General features: G+C 34.8%; 1 protein-coding gene across 3 annotated transcripts in view; it reads left to right on the top strand.

Moving 5' to 3' along the window:
- Positions 1–14,923, top strand: part of LOC120477835 (RAS guanyl-releasing protein 2) — a 51,458-nt gene that overhangs the window by 11,047 nt on the left and 25,488 nt on the right. For all 3 annotated transcript variants that reach the window (XM_039669741.2, XM_039669740.2, XM_039669739.2), the window contains exons 2-3: positions 13,502–13,662; positions 14,802–14,904. In XM_039669741.2, coding sequence (XP_039525675.1) covers positions 13,593–13,662; positions 14,802–14,904 — 173 coding nt within the window. In that variant the 5' untranslated portion in view covers positions 13,502–13,592. The remainder of the gene's footprint in view (positions 1–13,501; positions 13,663–14,801; positions 14,905–14,923) is intronic.

Raw genomic sequence — 14,923 nt, 5'->3', positions numbered from 1 at the left:
GCAACACAATGGTCTCTTCTGTGGTCCAAGCCGCCGCAGACTAAAAGTAAGCTCATTTTCACTCACTGTTTAGAGATGCTGCTTCATTTGTTCATGTTTCTTATGCATTGGGTAGATGCATAGATAGAACCCCCCCCCCCCCCACACACACACACACACACACACACACACTGTTTTTCCCAAAATAACCCAACTAGAAAAATTCAAGATACTTGTTGCTATGGACTACGTTGGTGAGAGTATAAGTGTATACAACTATACACTGTGAAGCTTACACTGGAGATGAATCTAAGAGAAAACAGATTTCACGTTAAGTGGTAACATTTTTAACAGTGAAAAAACAGTGTTTTGCAGAACATCACATTTATATAAAAATAGTAAGGCCTGTAGTAGTAAGGGAGATATAATTAAATTTTCAGAATGATTTTTTTTTTTTTTTTTACAAACCAGTTTTCACAACAAAAAAGCCACTTGGGCGAATGCCCTATCATAATTACTGTAGTTAACATATTCTGAACATCACATCCTTTGGTTTTCCATAAAATGTAATTTAAATAGGTGGTTGTATAAAAATATTTGGACTTTATTTTCACAAATGAATAAGGCTAATGAACAACAGTACTTGTTTCTTGGGATGTTATTATTATTATGTAATGCAGATTGATGTATTTTTACTGGCACATAGTAACCAGTGCAACACAGCTTACCTGCTGGTTTTGTTCTGGGTAAAAGATGGCAAACAGAAACTTGACCAATCAGCTGTGAGAGCAAAGTGTGACATCTCTGATGCAAGAAAATTATTATTACCTTTGTATGTCTTGCTCCAAATAAAAGCTTGTTTTACAGTTATTAGAGATTGACAAAATATCACCGCTTTGAGATTTATTTTAAAGTCCCCATGTGGTGAAACAACCCGGTCTCATCCCAAGACGTCATATAACTGACGTTTTGGGACGTCTTTTGACCATACGTCAATATTCGCCTTTTTAGGGCCCCCTTAAACGTCGGTAGATGAGGTTATGGGATCCTAACTCTACCCCAGACCTAAACCTAACCCTAAACCTAACCCGTCACCTAACTGACGTTAAAGGTAAAGCGTCAGTTGTATGACGGCCCGGGATCGCCATCTACCGACGTTTAAGGGGGCCCTAAAAAGGCGGATATTGACGTATGGTCAAAATACGTCCCAAAACGTCAGTTATATGACTTTTTGGGATGAGACTGTGTTAGGTGAAAATCAAGGTTTTAATATTGTTTATATATCTATGTGGCGTTTTTAATATGCTTTAAGACAAACCATGTGTAAATTCATAAGTCAACACCATTGCTGAGTATTTCCTCTTTAAAACTGCAGCGAAACAAAGACAGTCTCAAAAACACGGGTTGAAATCGCTGGTGCTTCTGACATCACAAACTACCTTGTAACCAATCACGTCAGTGTTTAATCAGCAACGAGTGAATCTCTGAGCTGTTGCGAGTTAAGGCCAGCTAATTTGCATATTCATAGAACCGCGTATACTAAATGAGGAATGGGTGTAGAGTTATATTCAAGTTATTTTAAAGGTGCTCTAAGCGATGTCGGGTGAAGTCACGTGACTTCTTGTTGACGTTTAAAGTATTTTCAAACAAAATGTAGGCTAGATAGACCCTCCCTCCTCCTCATCCACACACTGACACCCAAACCCCACCCTTAGGGCCTTCTTGTCAGTTATTGGCTTGTTATGTTTCGTGGATGGGTAGCCGCAGTTTGGCTTTTTGTTGCCATTTGTGGAGCCTGGGTTGTCTGCAAAGACCGCATTTTTTTTTTACAGTGCGTTTAGGGGACAGGCAGCTAGCAGATAGTGAGGAGATGCTGTATGTGACAAAAAATGTTTTGGCCTAAAAAACGTGTGAATTCGCTTAGAGCACCTTTAAGGCATGAAGAATTTTCTTGTGAATTTGGTGATCAAAGATGAGTTTGATGAGATAAAATGTTTGACTTCAGGGGTACTTTTAAGATTTTTACCCTATTATTGCTTTAACGTTCTTTGCAGTGGGTGATGCTTTGAACATCAGCAAAAATACCGTTTGCAGAGTTGTGTACCATTATAATTCTAATTTATATATTTAGTTTATATAATTCAGTCATCATTTTAGTTTAATGATCAAGGACTTTTAGCTTGCTTCTCTTTGTTTTCCTGTTTTATTGTTCCATGTTCTTGTTTGTCATTAGTTACCATGGTTATTAACTTTGGGATGAATTAAATCTCACCTGTTTGCGGTTGAGTTTGTTATCATATGTTTATAACCCCTTCAGTTCGTTTTAGGGTATGTTAACACCATTTTTAACTAATAAAATAAAACATTTTTATGCGTTTTGGCCATTCATTTATACGACAAAGGCATTTTGGGGGTCTGAAAATGCAAGTTTTTGAAAACGGGTTTCAAGTGCAAGGTTGGGATTTGAGGCTGACTCGGAGCAGGGTGGTTAGGTTTGGATAGTGAGTTTTGGAGGCGGAGCAATGAAGAGAGAGGTGTGTTTGTCTGGGTTGATTTCAAATATCAACAATGTCCAACAGCGTTTTTTTGAAATACAGCTCACCCCCCTTTTGAGCATAGATCTAAACTTAAATGGTTGCAATTCATGAATTCTTTGAAATACAGAACTAAGTTTGTCTTTTTCTTAAAGATTTTTGAAGAAGTGAAAGCATAAATAGTTATAGAAGTTTGCGTTTACTGTAAAGCAGATGTACTGAATTTTTTTAATAAAAAATATACATATTTTACTAAATATTTTGGACTCTAAAATTCCACTGGATAGGATTATATCTAATTTATGATAATTACTAAAATATGTGATATGAAATATGAAGAGCTAGTGATCTCTATAAACATAGGGATCTAGGTCAGTCATAAAAATAAAAGAAATGTTATACAATACAAAAATAAAATATATCATATATCTTTATTTTTTTACTATCTGTGCACTGTTGTTGTACTGGAAAGATTATTCTGTCACCAAAACAAATGCCTTGGGTGTGCAGACATACTTGGCAATAAATCTCTTTCTAATTCTGACTCTGGAATATGGATAATCTCTTCATTTTCTGCAGAGAAATGAATCATGTTTCACACATTTATATCAATAAGCACTGCAGTGTTAATCATAAACACAGAGCTGAAAGAGACATTTACAATGTCATATTATATAAAGTAGCAAGCCCTGTGAAACCACTGAATCCTATCTAATTTAATTTAGATTAGTTTAATTTTGTCATCTTGAAACCCTGAGTTTGGAGTCATGAATTTGTTTTGTAGCCTACAACATTCCTCTAAATAGCATATGGAGTCTCTCACTTCTCTTTCTCCCTGTTTCTTTCTCCACTGAGGTTTCTTTAGGTGAGACAATGATCTAACTTTGACAACAAAGATAAAACATCCAATAATGAAAGTGAGATTAATAGTTTCCATCATCATGGAGTGAGTGTTGTTGAGCTATCATAGCTTTACCACTTCAGTGACCCATATCACACTTGTACTTGTAGCCTGAAAGACAGCTTCTGTGTGAGTGATGTTATTTCCTCCTCTAATGAGTGCCGTGTGTCTGATTAGATCAACATTTCTATTGTACAGAGTCACGAGAGAGATAGAGAATGAAATAAAGACAGACAGATGATGTTGTATTCTCTCTCTCTCTCTCTCTCTCTCTCTCTCTCTCTCTCTCTCTCTCTCTCTAAAACAAATGCAGTCAGACTTCATTCTGTTAGGTTAGATACTGTACTTCAACCTCTTTTTCTGTTAGGTTAGATCTTTCAACCCCTGCGCCGTCAGGACACACACTCTGCAGGAGGGACTGAAATATTCAAAACACCTCTGCCATAAAACATCGGACAAACACACACACACACTCACCCATAACGTTCCAATAAATCCCTGTGAGGATCAATAGTTCTGGGGTTCTGTCACCAAGCAACAGAAGCTTCAGAAAACAGCTGCTTACAGACGATCTCTCACAAACACACACACACACACACACACACATGCATGAGTGTTTAAATCCCCATGAGCATCAGAGACAAAGGACAAACAAGAAAGCTGGTTGATTTAGAAATGCATCAAATGTTACATTTCTATCCTGCTAACCGGCTTCCTAAGGCATGGTTCGAGGAACACACCTAGAAATGGTATACCTTCAGTTACGTTATACCTTAAGAGTCTTCGTAGCGTGCCAAGAGACAACGTTATTGGGAAAGTCAGCCCTTATCTTTTAGGCCATGTGTTTGATTTAAGGCCTATCACGTTTTAATCTTCACCCCATGACGCTGCAATAAGAGTAGGCTAACTTCTGTTAAAATGTAAACAATCAACGAAAGGTTTGCTCTATGAACGCAATAAGTATTTTTTAAAAATGGGTATAATGAGATGACATTCTAATCACCCTTTTTCAGCCATCGAACATTAAAATTGAAAGCATTAACAAATTACTACAACAAAGCACTAACAATCCTGAAAGCTTGATTATTTTCACAGCAGTATTACGAATGTAATGTATAAATATCACAGTAATGTATGCCTGTATGTAATGTTTCCTTATTACACGGCTAGGTGGAATACTTATGGCATGTTTTTCCCAGATAACAACCGCTGAAAAAAGATAAAACCGTGTCACTGAAGTCACTAGCGCTATACGCTTGCTAGGTTTTATTTCTTGAAAGTTTCGCATTTGGTGAGCTAATAAAATATTAATATTGTGATTGATTCGCTCGACTCGCTCTCTCTTGTTTCAAGGGCAGCTGCTGCCATTTTCTGACTATTGTTTTGTTACACTGTTGGATTATAAAATACAAAAAGGTACGATTTTAAAATGATTTTAAAACTCCATAATTATTTATGTGGCGAAATGCTGTGTAATAAGTGGTATGACTGTATACCGGATCTCTTAAATTTCCATCTAGTTTGAACTTGCCGCGCTAGCAACTTCTCTCTCCGCGGAAGCTTTGCGTTTAAAGACCTAATTAAATATTTCAAGTCGGATCAATATTTCGTATCTAATTATTTACTTATGTGTAATAAGGTGAAGAGGACCCTGGCGTGAAGCAGAGGGGTTTTGCATCGGCCTGAAGGGTTTACCTAGCCTGGCTGCGCCCTCCTACGCACTTCATTCACTTCACGCTCAATTTAATTTGCCTTCAGTACTGCGTCTGGGACTGCTGTGTATCCTTAGGTTTCCAGAAATCAATTTTTTGTAGGACCAATCAGCGAATAGAGGGAGTGGCTGAGGACCATGACGTTGATGAAAGCGCGTCAGTTTCAGTTCAGTAATGGCAGCGGAGAAAGACGTGAGAAAAGCTATTCGGTCCGTTGTTGGAAAAGAAACTGACGAATATACAGAATTTAAAGCCGGATTGTTAACGTCTCACCTCTTGTTGCACAACAGAGGACCAGAAAGTTTGGAAGTTTGTGCTAGGCAGCTCGTGCACGATGACCGTGACATTTTGGACGAACGGTTTAGCCTGGTGTTCAGCCCCGAGTCCTGGCTGCTAAACTATTGTTGAAGATCCGCTCAGGAGTCATGTCAGTCGCTCATATTCCCAACTGTAAATGTACTGATTCTTGTGATGAATAGAACATTTTGAGCCCCTTTGTGTACTCGTGCAGGAGGTTGGTGTGTCAGTTTTACATGTTGTAAATCATACAAATTGGTTGTGATTTTTTAAAATAATTGTCATAAATAAAAATGTGAAAAACCATACTTTGAAGATATTTGATTTTCAGTTTTAGATGGCAATGGTTGATTTGTTTTAATAAAAAAAAACTAAATGCCACATAAAAATGTACAAACACATACTTTGAAGACCACAATTAAGGTAATTAAGAAACAGTAAGACGTAATATGAAAAATTTTTGTTTATTACACATCTGCAGTAGAGACAGACTGATCATTCACTGTAGCAGCTACAGCATTTGTGGCAGATCAGAAAACGACCACAGCGGCGTATTTGTAATGACTAGACACAGCTTCCACCGTTGAATGAATATATCACTGTCCTTCGTGTCAAATATACATTTCGAATTAATAATTGTTCCTAGATTAACAAAACCTGCAGCGCTCGTTGACTGAAATCCTATTGTAAACATAATCCTCTGATCATTCGGACTTGTTGTTTCCAGCCATTTCGGCGCCTGACATACGTCACTCACGACCACACGTTAGCAACTGGCTATGGCAGATCGTGAGTGACTTTGGGCAGATCCAATAGATTTGAACTTTAATAGTGAAACCGCCTACAAGGAAGGAAACGTTTCTCAATGAAGCGATTCCAGACTCTATGTGGAAATGAAATGTACTAGGTTGAACCAGGCTAGGGTTTACCTACTTAATCAAAAATGTTCATTAAGTGGCACATTGAGTGGTAATATTCCAAAGTGATTCTGTCATTTTAACCTACAATAGGCCTAAATGGTTTAGCTGCTTTAGAAGCATTTCCGTCAACACTGCTAATTGGGATTAGATGTGAAAAGGGCAGAAAATCAATTTTTAAAGCATCCGTGTGAAAACAAACCTGGAAAGAGACGTGAGCATTAGGAGAGAAAAACAAGAGATTCTTAGTGCATTCCAGTGAATTATTTATGATGGGACATATAATGGTTTTAACCAGGAGAGCAGACCATGCCCAGCTTGTTATACTGTTACAGCGAAATACAAAGGAGGGGGGAAAAAGAAAATAATCAGCAGGAAAAGAATGCAGCGACTGAAAATAGATCTTGCCAGATATATTCTTGTAACATTAAAATACCAAGTGTTACGTTTTTCTCCTGACTTCTGAACATAAAACATGATTACAATTTTACAGCTCATCAAACTGACGGATAAGGATTATTTGCACAACTGTATGATTTGAAATGATTTGTTTCAGTCTTTTGAGGGAACTGATGATCAAAAACACTCGTTAGGAAAAAGGTGGATTGGTTTACGGTTAGTCAGTTAATTGCGGTCTGTGAATGGTTATAGAAATTTGCAACACAGAACATAAGTCAAATGGATCTTTTACTTTATTTTATTTTATTTGGGGAAGGGGGGGGGGGGGTTCTGTAAGGCAGACTTTAGCTAGAGGCGATCCAACTCACACACGTCCTAAACACACGTCTACTGAGTCGCTTTTATATGGAGACTATTTCTCTTCTGTTTGCATATCCTTCTTCTCCTCACCTTGTCACTCCATCTGTTCCTTGCCCTGCACTCGTTTTCTCAGCACTGCGGCTCTTCTGCTACTATCATTCTCTTGTCTCTCTCTATGAGGGCTGTAATTGTAAGTGTCCACCCACATCTTTGAAGTCTACACATGCACATATTCACCATATAATGAGATCCTATATAAAACACGCTTCATGTAGCTTAATGGAGGCTTGTGTGTGTGTGTGTGGCCGTGTATCATTACCCAAGATTGGTTGCACTACTGTCAACAAGAAAACAGATTTTCCATGTATTTTCTGGGGTTTCTGTCAAACAGAGTACTGAGGCTAAATTAGCCAGTCAAAGCTCAAAAACATTTGGTTTGCTTGGAAAGTGAAATGGCTTGTTTGAAATATTTTTTAGATGTTCCTCTTATTAAATTGCACTGAAAAAAAGGGTTTTTGAAATGATAACGTCTAAATTAGCTTTTCTTAGTTTTATTCAAGTCAAAAATGTTGCGTAAATACATTATTTATCATGTCCTAAATATTTAAGCAACCTGAATACATTTATTTATAAAAACTAAATATATTTGTATGACTTTTGTCAAGAAAGAAATACCGGTTGCTCTTTATGGTTACAATTCCAGGTTACAACTTTTTTGTAAACCTTTTGTTTATGTGGAATTCTCTGTACAATATAAAACATCCTGTTATTTTTTACAAAACAAAAAAGCTGGCAGCTGTGGTTGCCAGAATATTTCGGTAGAAAAACTGTAAATTCTACAATTTAAAACTGTAATTTACAAAAAAAAAAATGTAAATAAAAACAAATTACATTTTAAACCAGTAAATCGAACAATATGCTGCATTTGCAAGGCCACAGTGCTAGTAAAATCTGTTTTGTACTTTTTACATCCACCATTATAAAAATAAAGAGAAAGAACTTTGAATTTGATGGTGAATTTAACGGTAAAAGAAAAACTGTTAATTGGTTAACAGAAAGTTTCCGTACAGTGAATAACTGTAATGGAACTAACCATAAATTTACAGTTTTTTACAATCACTTTGTTACTATTTTCAGAACCTTGATGTCATTTTTCACAACTCTAGACACAAAACTCACAACCAATGATCAAAATGCACATTTTTCAAAACTCTAACCCTTTTCTCAATTGCTTGGATACGATACGCATAAAACTTAGATCATTTGTTCATTCAACAAAAATCACCTGTTCAATATGACACAACTTAACATCAAAGTATTACTATTTCAAAAGGCAATTCACACATTACATTTCAAATGAGTGTCTATTCATTTCCTTACAATGGTCTAACTATCAATTGATACAACTGCTCAAAATGGTAAGTAACTGTTACAGTACTCTTAATGCATAGTTGTATGGAAACAGACGCAATCTTCCATGTTTACAGTAAATCATGAAAGTTTCAAGATAAGGAGATTCATTGTCACCAATTAGCGTGGAGCATGAACCAATTCGACTACAATATCCATGGATGTAGCCTACCGTAATATTACAGTTTTTTTATTCGCTTTGGTACTATTTTCACAAGTAAGGTGTACATTTTCAAAACTCTTAGTACAAAAATCCAAACTGATCACACTTGTAACGCAGCTAGTCATTCTTTCAAAACCTGATGTAATGCTTTCAGTCAGTTGCACATGTTTTCAGTCCACATAATCATTATTTCAAACACAAGATTATTGTAATATGTAATGAGAACATTTGGTTTAATCACTGAAACACAACAATATGATCTTCTTTCAGTTTAGTACTTTTAACAATCAGTTCATCCAACAGCAAACAATGCAAGATACATGTTTCAAATCGGCCTTAGAAGTGCTGAAATGAATATGCTACAGTAATATACTGTAAAAGACAGATTACACTAACAATAGGCAATAAACTTACAGTACCCAACATTTAAATAATCTATAATTTCAAAATATCCATAATATATGTAATCAAGTGAAGGATCAATGAAGACATCCTCTACAATCATTTACAGTATATAGTGGCCAATTGTGGTTACCACTATGTGAAATCAATTAGCTATAACGAGTATTCATCATGTGTGGTTAAATGTAATTTAAATATTCATACAAACACACATTTTATTTCTGTAGTTCTCAAAATCCATATACTGTATATTGCTGAAATGAAAATCTATAGGTTTACCAAATGATTAATTGATTAACCATTAAGATCTGTTGGATTAAATAATAGACAAAAGTATTAAACTAAACAAAAAGAGATGCAAATCATAAGTTTGATAGTAAGAGCTTTATGAAAGGCAGTTACTGTGAATGAACAGCCCATTCTCACTCCCAAGGCGTCACCTAACTGACGCCTTGGGAAGCATTTGGACATGCTTCAATATCTGACGCTTTAGGCGCCCTTTAGCGTCAGTTAGATGACGCCCTAGGATCGCGTGTACCCTACCCCCACCCCACACCTAAACCTAACCGCGTCCTCTAACAGACGCTTTCCTTTAGCGTCAGTTAGATGACGCCGTAGGATCGCGTCATGTAAGTGACGCTAAAGGGCGCCTAAAACGTCAAATATTGAAGCATGGTCAAAGGTGACGCCTTGGGGTGAGAATGCGTTGGAATGAAACAATAATGTAGGATGAAACACTTATTTTGTGTTGTGAAAAGGATACTTTGTGATTGTGTGAATTGTACTAACACAGTTGAAAACATGATGAAATATTTGAAAAAAGTGCACTTCTGATGATCTGTTGTGATATTAGCACTAAGAGTTTTGAAAATGTACACCTTACTTGTGAAAATAGTACCAAAGCAAATAAAAAACTGTATATATTTTTGCTTTGTTTCCAATAAACCTATGTTACAGTATGATTGTAGCCTACTGTAGTGTTTTGCATCAATATATCACACACTTTGTTCAATGATTCCACTTGGCCTATACTCTTAGAAGAAAAGGTTCTATATAGAACCTTACAGTAAAAGATTCTAAAGCACTATACGTACAGTATTTGGAACCCCTAAAATGCAATGAATGTGAATGATCACAAAATTCAAGATATGGGGTTACTGTAAAAAAAAAAAGTAATTACTGAAATCAATATCAGACGAAGAGTGCCATTTCAGTTTTTATCCTCAAAGTCAGTATGATTACAGTAAAATGTGATATTACTGTAAGTTTCTACAACAGTTTACATGTAATACTGTAAACAATAATTTAAGTACAACTACAAAATTGCAGAATTATGTAATATATGAATGAATAATAGCCTATAAAGAACCTTTGTGCCAAAAGGGTTCGTTTTTTTTGTCCTTACTGTATCATCATTTTTTTTTTCTTTGCATAAAAGGTCCTTTGCAGTTGAGTAAAGAACCCTTTTTCTAAGAGTGTATATCTATATTCTCTCTACTACTGCAGGACTTTTACAGAGATGTATATTTACTGTATATGTAATGAAACCTGTATCATCTATTTTGTTCTACAATATTTAATAATTGTACGAACAATGACACAGTGAAACTATCGGTTGCTTGTGTGTGTGTGATCTATAGTTATGTTTCAATGGTATTTCACAGTAAATTTGTTTTTTGAACCAATGATTGTGCAAGTGCAAGATTTCTTTAAAGATGTGAACGCGCAATGCAATGTTTTGAACATTAGACAGCCTGTGTTACATGTGATAACCGTTTTTGAGTTTTGTGTCTAGAGTTGTGAAAAATGACATCAAGGTTCTGAAAATAGTAGCAAAGTGATTGTAAAAAACTGTAATGTAATTTTACAGTTTAATTTTTGGAAGTGAAAAATAACAAGTCATTGTAAAATTTAGTCAAAAACTATAAGTTGACATTCCCAGAATTCCCTGAATGACACTTCACATTTGATGTATTTACATTGAAATAATTCAAAAGTTTCTTGTTCTAATTAGTTATACATACAGGTTTTATGTTACATAGGCTAATGTTGTTAAATCAATCTTTATTGCACTATTTTAATGTCACGTGTGTTACAAAGATGGTGTTTTGTGTTTGTGTGAATGACACTGTGCACCTTATATATTAATATTTACCTTCTCAGCTTGTGGAAAAGCAGCTTGTGATGATCTTTGATTAATCATGTGATTTTCTTATCACCACTTGTTTATGGTGGTTGTCAGTCTATTAAAAAGAAAAAAAACAACAGATTATAGTACTTCAATTGGTTGGTAAATTAACATATGACTTAATGATATACAATTTTTTACTGTAAATGTAAAAACATTTTTTTTACAGTGTAGCTTTCTACAAGCTGGGGTAAATGTAACATGTGCGCATAGTTTTATGAACACAAATACAAAACACTTTGTTAACACACATGACATTAAAATGATACAAAAAGCATTAGTTTAAAAACAAAATAAACCATAATGGACATAACTGATTAAAAACAACTAAAAAGAAACAATTATTAAAATAAAAAAAAAGTGTGAAGTGTCTCACTGGAAATGTCAGTTCATGGCTTTTCACGGTCAATTTTAAAATGATTTGATATTTTTTACTCCCAAAAATGTTATATTCAACAGTATTTTACTGTAATTACATGAAATCGGTTAGATCTATTACAGTCAGTAAGGGAACGTCATGTTAACCAATTAACCATTTCTTACAGTAGCATTTTTAGTCTTGTACAGTTAAAATTACAATAATCTTTTACAGTGTGATGGAATATAATTTCTGTTTTAACGTGGAGAGGTTGATCACAATACAATTAGAGTGTGTTGCCATGGTTTCCAGTTGGCCACCTTGCTAAGTCTGCAAGACTGCAGCAGAATGTGTGTTTGTGTGTGTGTGTGTTCTGTCAATACAGGAAAGGACAATGAGTGATAAATGTGTGTGTTGCATAATGGATAGACTGTGGTTTGGAGCTTGTGTAACTGTTTCTTTTTTAGGATGTGATAACTTGAGGTTTTCTGTTTTGAAAGAGGTTTGCTTGACAGTCTGAAGCTTATTACAATGGGGTTTTGTATGTATGTGTGTTTATTATGTTAAATTAGTTTATCAGCTGGAGCATTTGGTATGTCTGTCAGTTATTCTGTCACTAATATGCCAGAATGTAGTGTCATGCTGTCATCTTCAGTGTTTGTTTGGTCAGAGTTATTCATGTACAGTAGAGCTTTTTAAGCACAAACACACACAGGCAAACAAACAACATAATGTTCTGCTGTATCGGCAGCTCTTTTTTATTTAAAATGAATGGAAACATGTTTTTGATTTTAGTTTGCACCAGATATGCTGCTGTTAGACATGTAAGGCCAGAAATAGCTTTGTACTATCAAGTGTGAAGCAGAAAACATTGCAATGTGAAACATGCTCTTGTGATTTAGGACTTACTTTTAAAATATATAGTTAGGTGCAAACTGAATTCAGTGTGTTCAGATGCTTGATTGCATGCTAACTGCAATTAAATGAATGAAAATAACTGCGTTTCCCCCCTTAATTAAGTAGGGCTTAAGTACAAAATGAAATGTAATTTGTCTTTGAAATATAAATTGTACTTCCGAATGTGCTGACAAGCATTTATGGTAAATTAAAATATAATTTAATGTCATTTCTATTGAGACTTGTATGTGTTTCATTTAATCGCATCCAAAATAAAAGTCTGTGTTTACATAATATATTTGTGTGTGCTGTATATAATTATTTTGTATATATAAATACACACACATGCATGTATATATTTAAGAAAATGTGTTATTCATATATAAAATATTTACATATATATAATATAGATTATGTATTGATATATATATATATATATAATTTAAGTGCAAATAATTCTTAAATATATACATGCATGCATAGGTATTTATATATACAAAATAATTATATACAGCACACGCAAATATATAATGTAAACACAAACTTTTATTTTGGATGCGATTAATCGCAATTCATTTTTGCACAGCCCTAATTTAAATAGATTTGTAATTGCACATTTGTAATGAAGAATATAGTACATTTAAAATAGATAAATTGAATAACACACAAAAGTTAAAATTATAATTAAGTACTTTGCATGTGCTAGCATGTGCTGTAATGACTAAAAAAGCAAAACTTAAAATTTGACATTTACGAAGTGGACTTTTGAAAAGTGTACTTAATTGTATTAAGACAAAAAGTCATGAAAGTGTACTTCCATACACTTAAGTGGCCTTTTAGTTAATGTTGTATTATCTACAAATACAGTTTTAAAAAATGTATACTTTTAACATTTAAAATACACTACAATTGCACTCAATGCAATTACGTGCAAATTCTTTTCTACAAAGGTGTTCCTCTCCATAAAACAATTTCTATTCACAGGCAAAAGAGAAGAGGAAGACCACTGGAGGAGAAGAGAAAGACAGACGGGCATTAGAAAGTGAAGGTAGAGTAGAGGAAGAAAGAGAGAGAAATGATGGATCCGTTACCTGTGGATACAGGAACAGTGGATGAGTTGGTGGACATCTGCATACAGTCCTTTGGTGAGTCTATAAAGAAAGTTTTATACATAAATGAGTTTCATACAAAAGTTTGGGTGGAAAATTTAGACTGATGATTTAGAGCAATGTAATGGCTAATTTTGCATTTACATTTTTACAAGTTTCTTTTCTTTCATATATGATCTTTATTTTCTTTTATATGTTTTCTTTTATTTCATTAAGATGTGATAGATGTGTTTGTAACTTTTACTAACGTTGGAGAAGATATACTCATGAGCATTTAAAGGAAAATATTCATATCATCTAACATATACTCATAAGCATTTAAAGGAAGATGTTCATGTAATCCAAAGGACATTGTTAAAGATATAACAAGCTGTTAGAAATGCATAAGTTAGAGTAAGCTTAAGGTATAACTAAACTGTTGAAATGCATAAGTAATGTAAGCTTAGTGTGAGGACATAATGTTCTGTGTTTAACAAAGAAGCAAGCAGCATGAAAACATTTTAATAGCTCATTGTATCTCAAGTGTGAGTTATATTTGTGCAGGGTTTTGATCTAATTAAAGATAAACCAGAACTTGCACCCAAAAGATAAATTGAGCAGAAAGGTTTGAGGTCGAACATAACTTGTAACCAAGAGATAAATTGAGGTGTGAAGCTGTATTTGAACATAGGAAACTTAACACAAACGTCATTGTGCTGTCCAAATTAAAAATACGGTCTACAAGAATAGTCAAGGGCAGCGCAAACAGGTTTCCTTGCTAGAGGGTGTAGGAGACAATCCGTAGCAAAACCAGACCTAGCCTGCATGGTTTCCTGGGTTTTCAGGTATATAAGGATGATGAGAAGGACTAGCCTTCGCCTTCACATGTAGACACTGTTCTGTATGTTGAACGCCAACGATTGGACTTGTTTTCTTGCAAGAAAATAAACTTTTGATACTTTGACTTTTGAAAAGGTTTCCACTTGTCTTCTTCCTCCTATCTTTTCGAATAACAGAGAATCATTTCCATAACAGCAACTGCTGTGAATTTAGAAGATGAACCAGCAAACAGTAATCATGCTGTTCATTAGCAAAGCTTAGCTGGTAAAGCTGGTCAACAGCGACCAAGGAAGTCACCATAAAACATGTGTATGGTTTATTTTGTCATTAATGTTCTGTGATGTTTGTGCTTTCAGACAGTGCAGGCACAATAAAAAATCCCTCCTTTTTGAAAATGTTTTTGATGATGCATCCTTGGTACATTTCTTCTACCGATCTGTCCAAGAAACTGCTGCTAAAGTATCCTTTACGGTACCTA

Source organism: Pimephales promelas, chromosome 1, assembly GCF_988280905.1.
Source record: "Pimephales promelas chromosome 1, fPimPro1.hap1.1, whole genome shotgun sequence".
Taxonomy (NCBI): domain Eukaryota; kingdom Metazoa; phylum Chordata; class Actinopteri; order Cypriniformes; family Leuciscidae; genus Pimephales; species Pimephales promelas.
The sequence above is the reverse complement of the archived record's forward strand: the minus strand, read 5'-3'. Positions and strand labels throughout refer to the sequence as shown.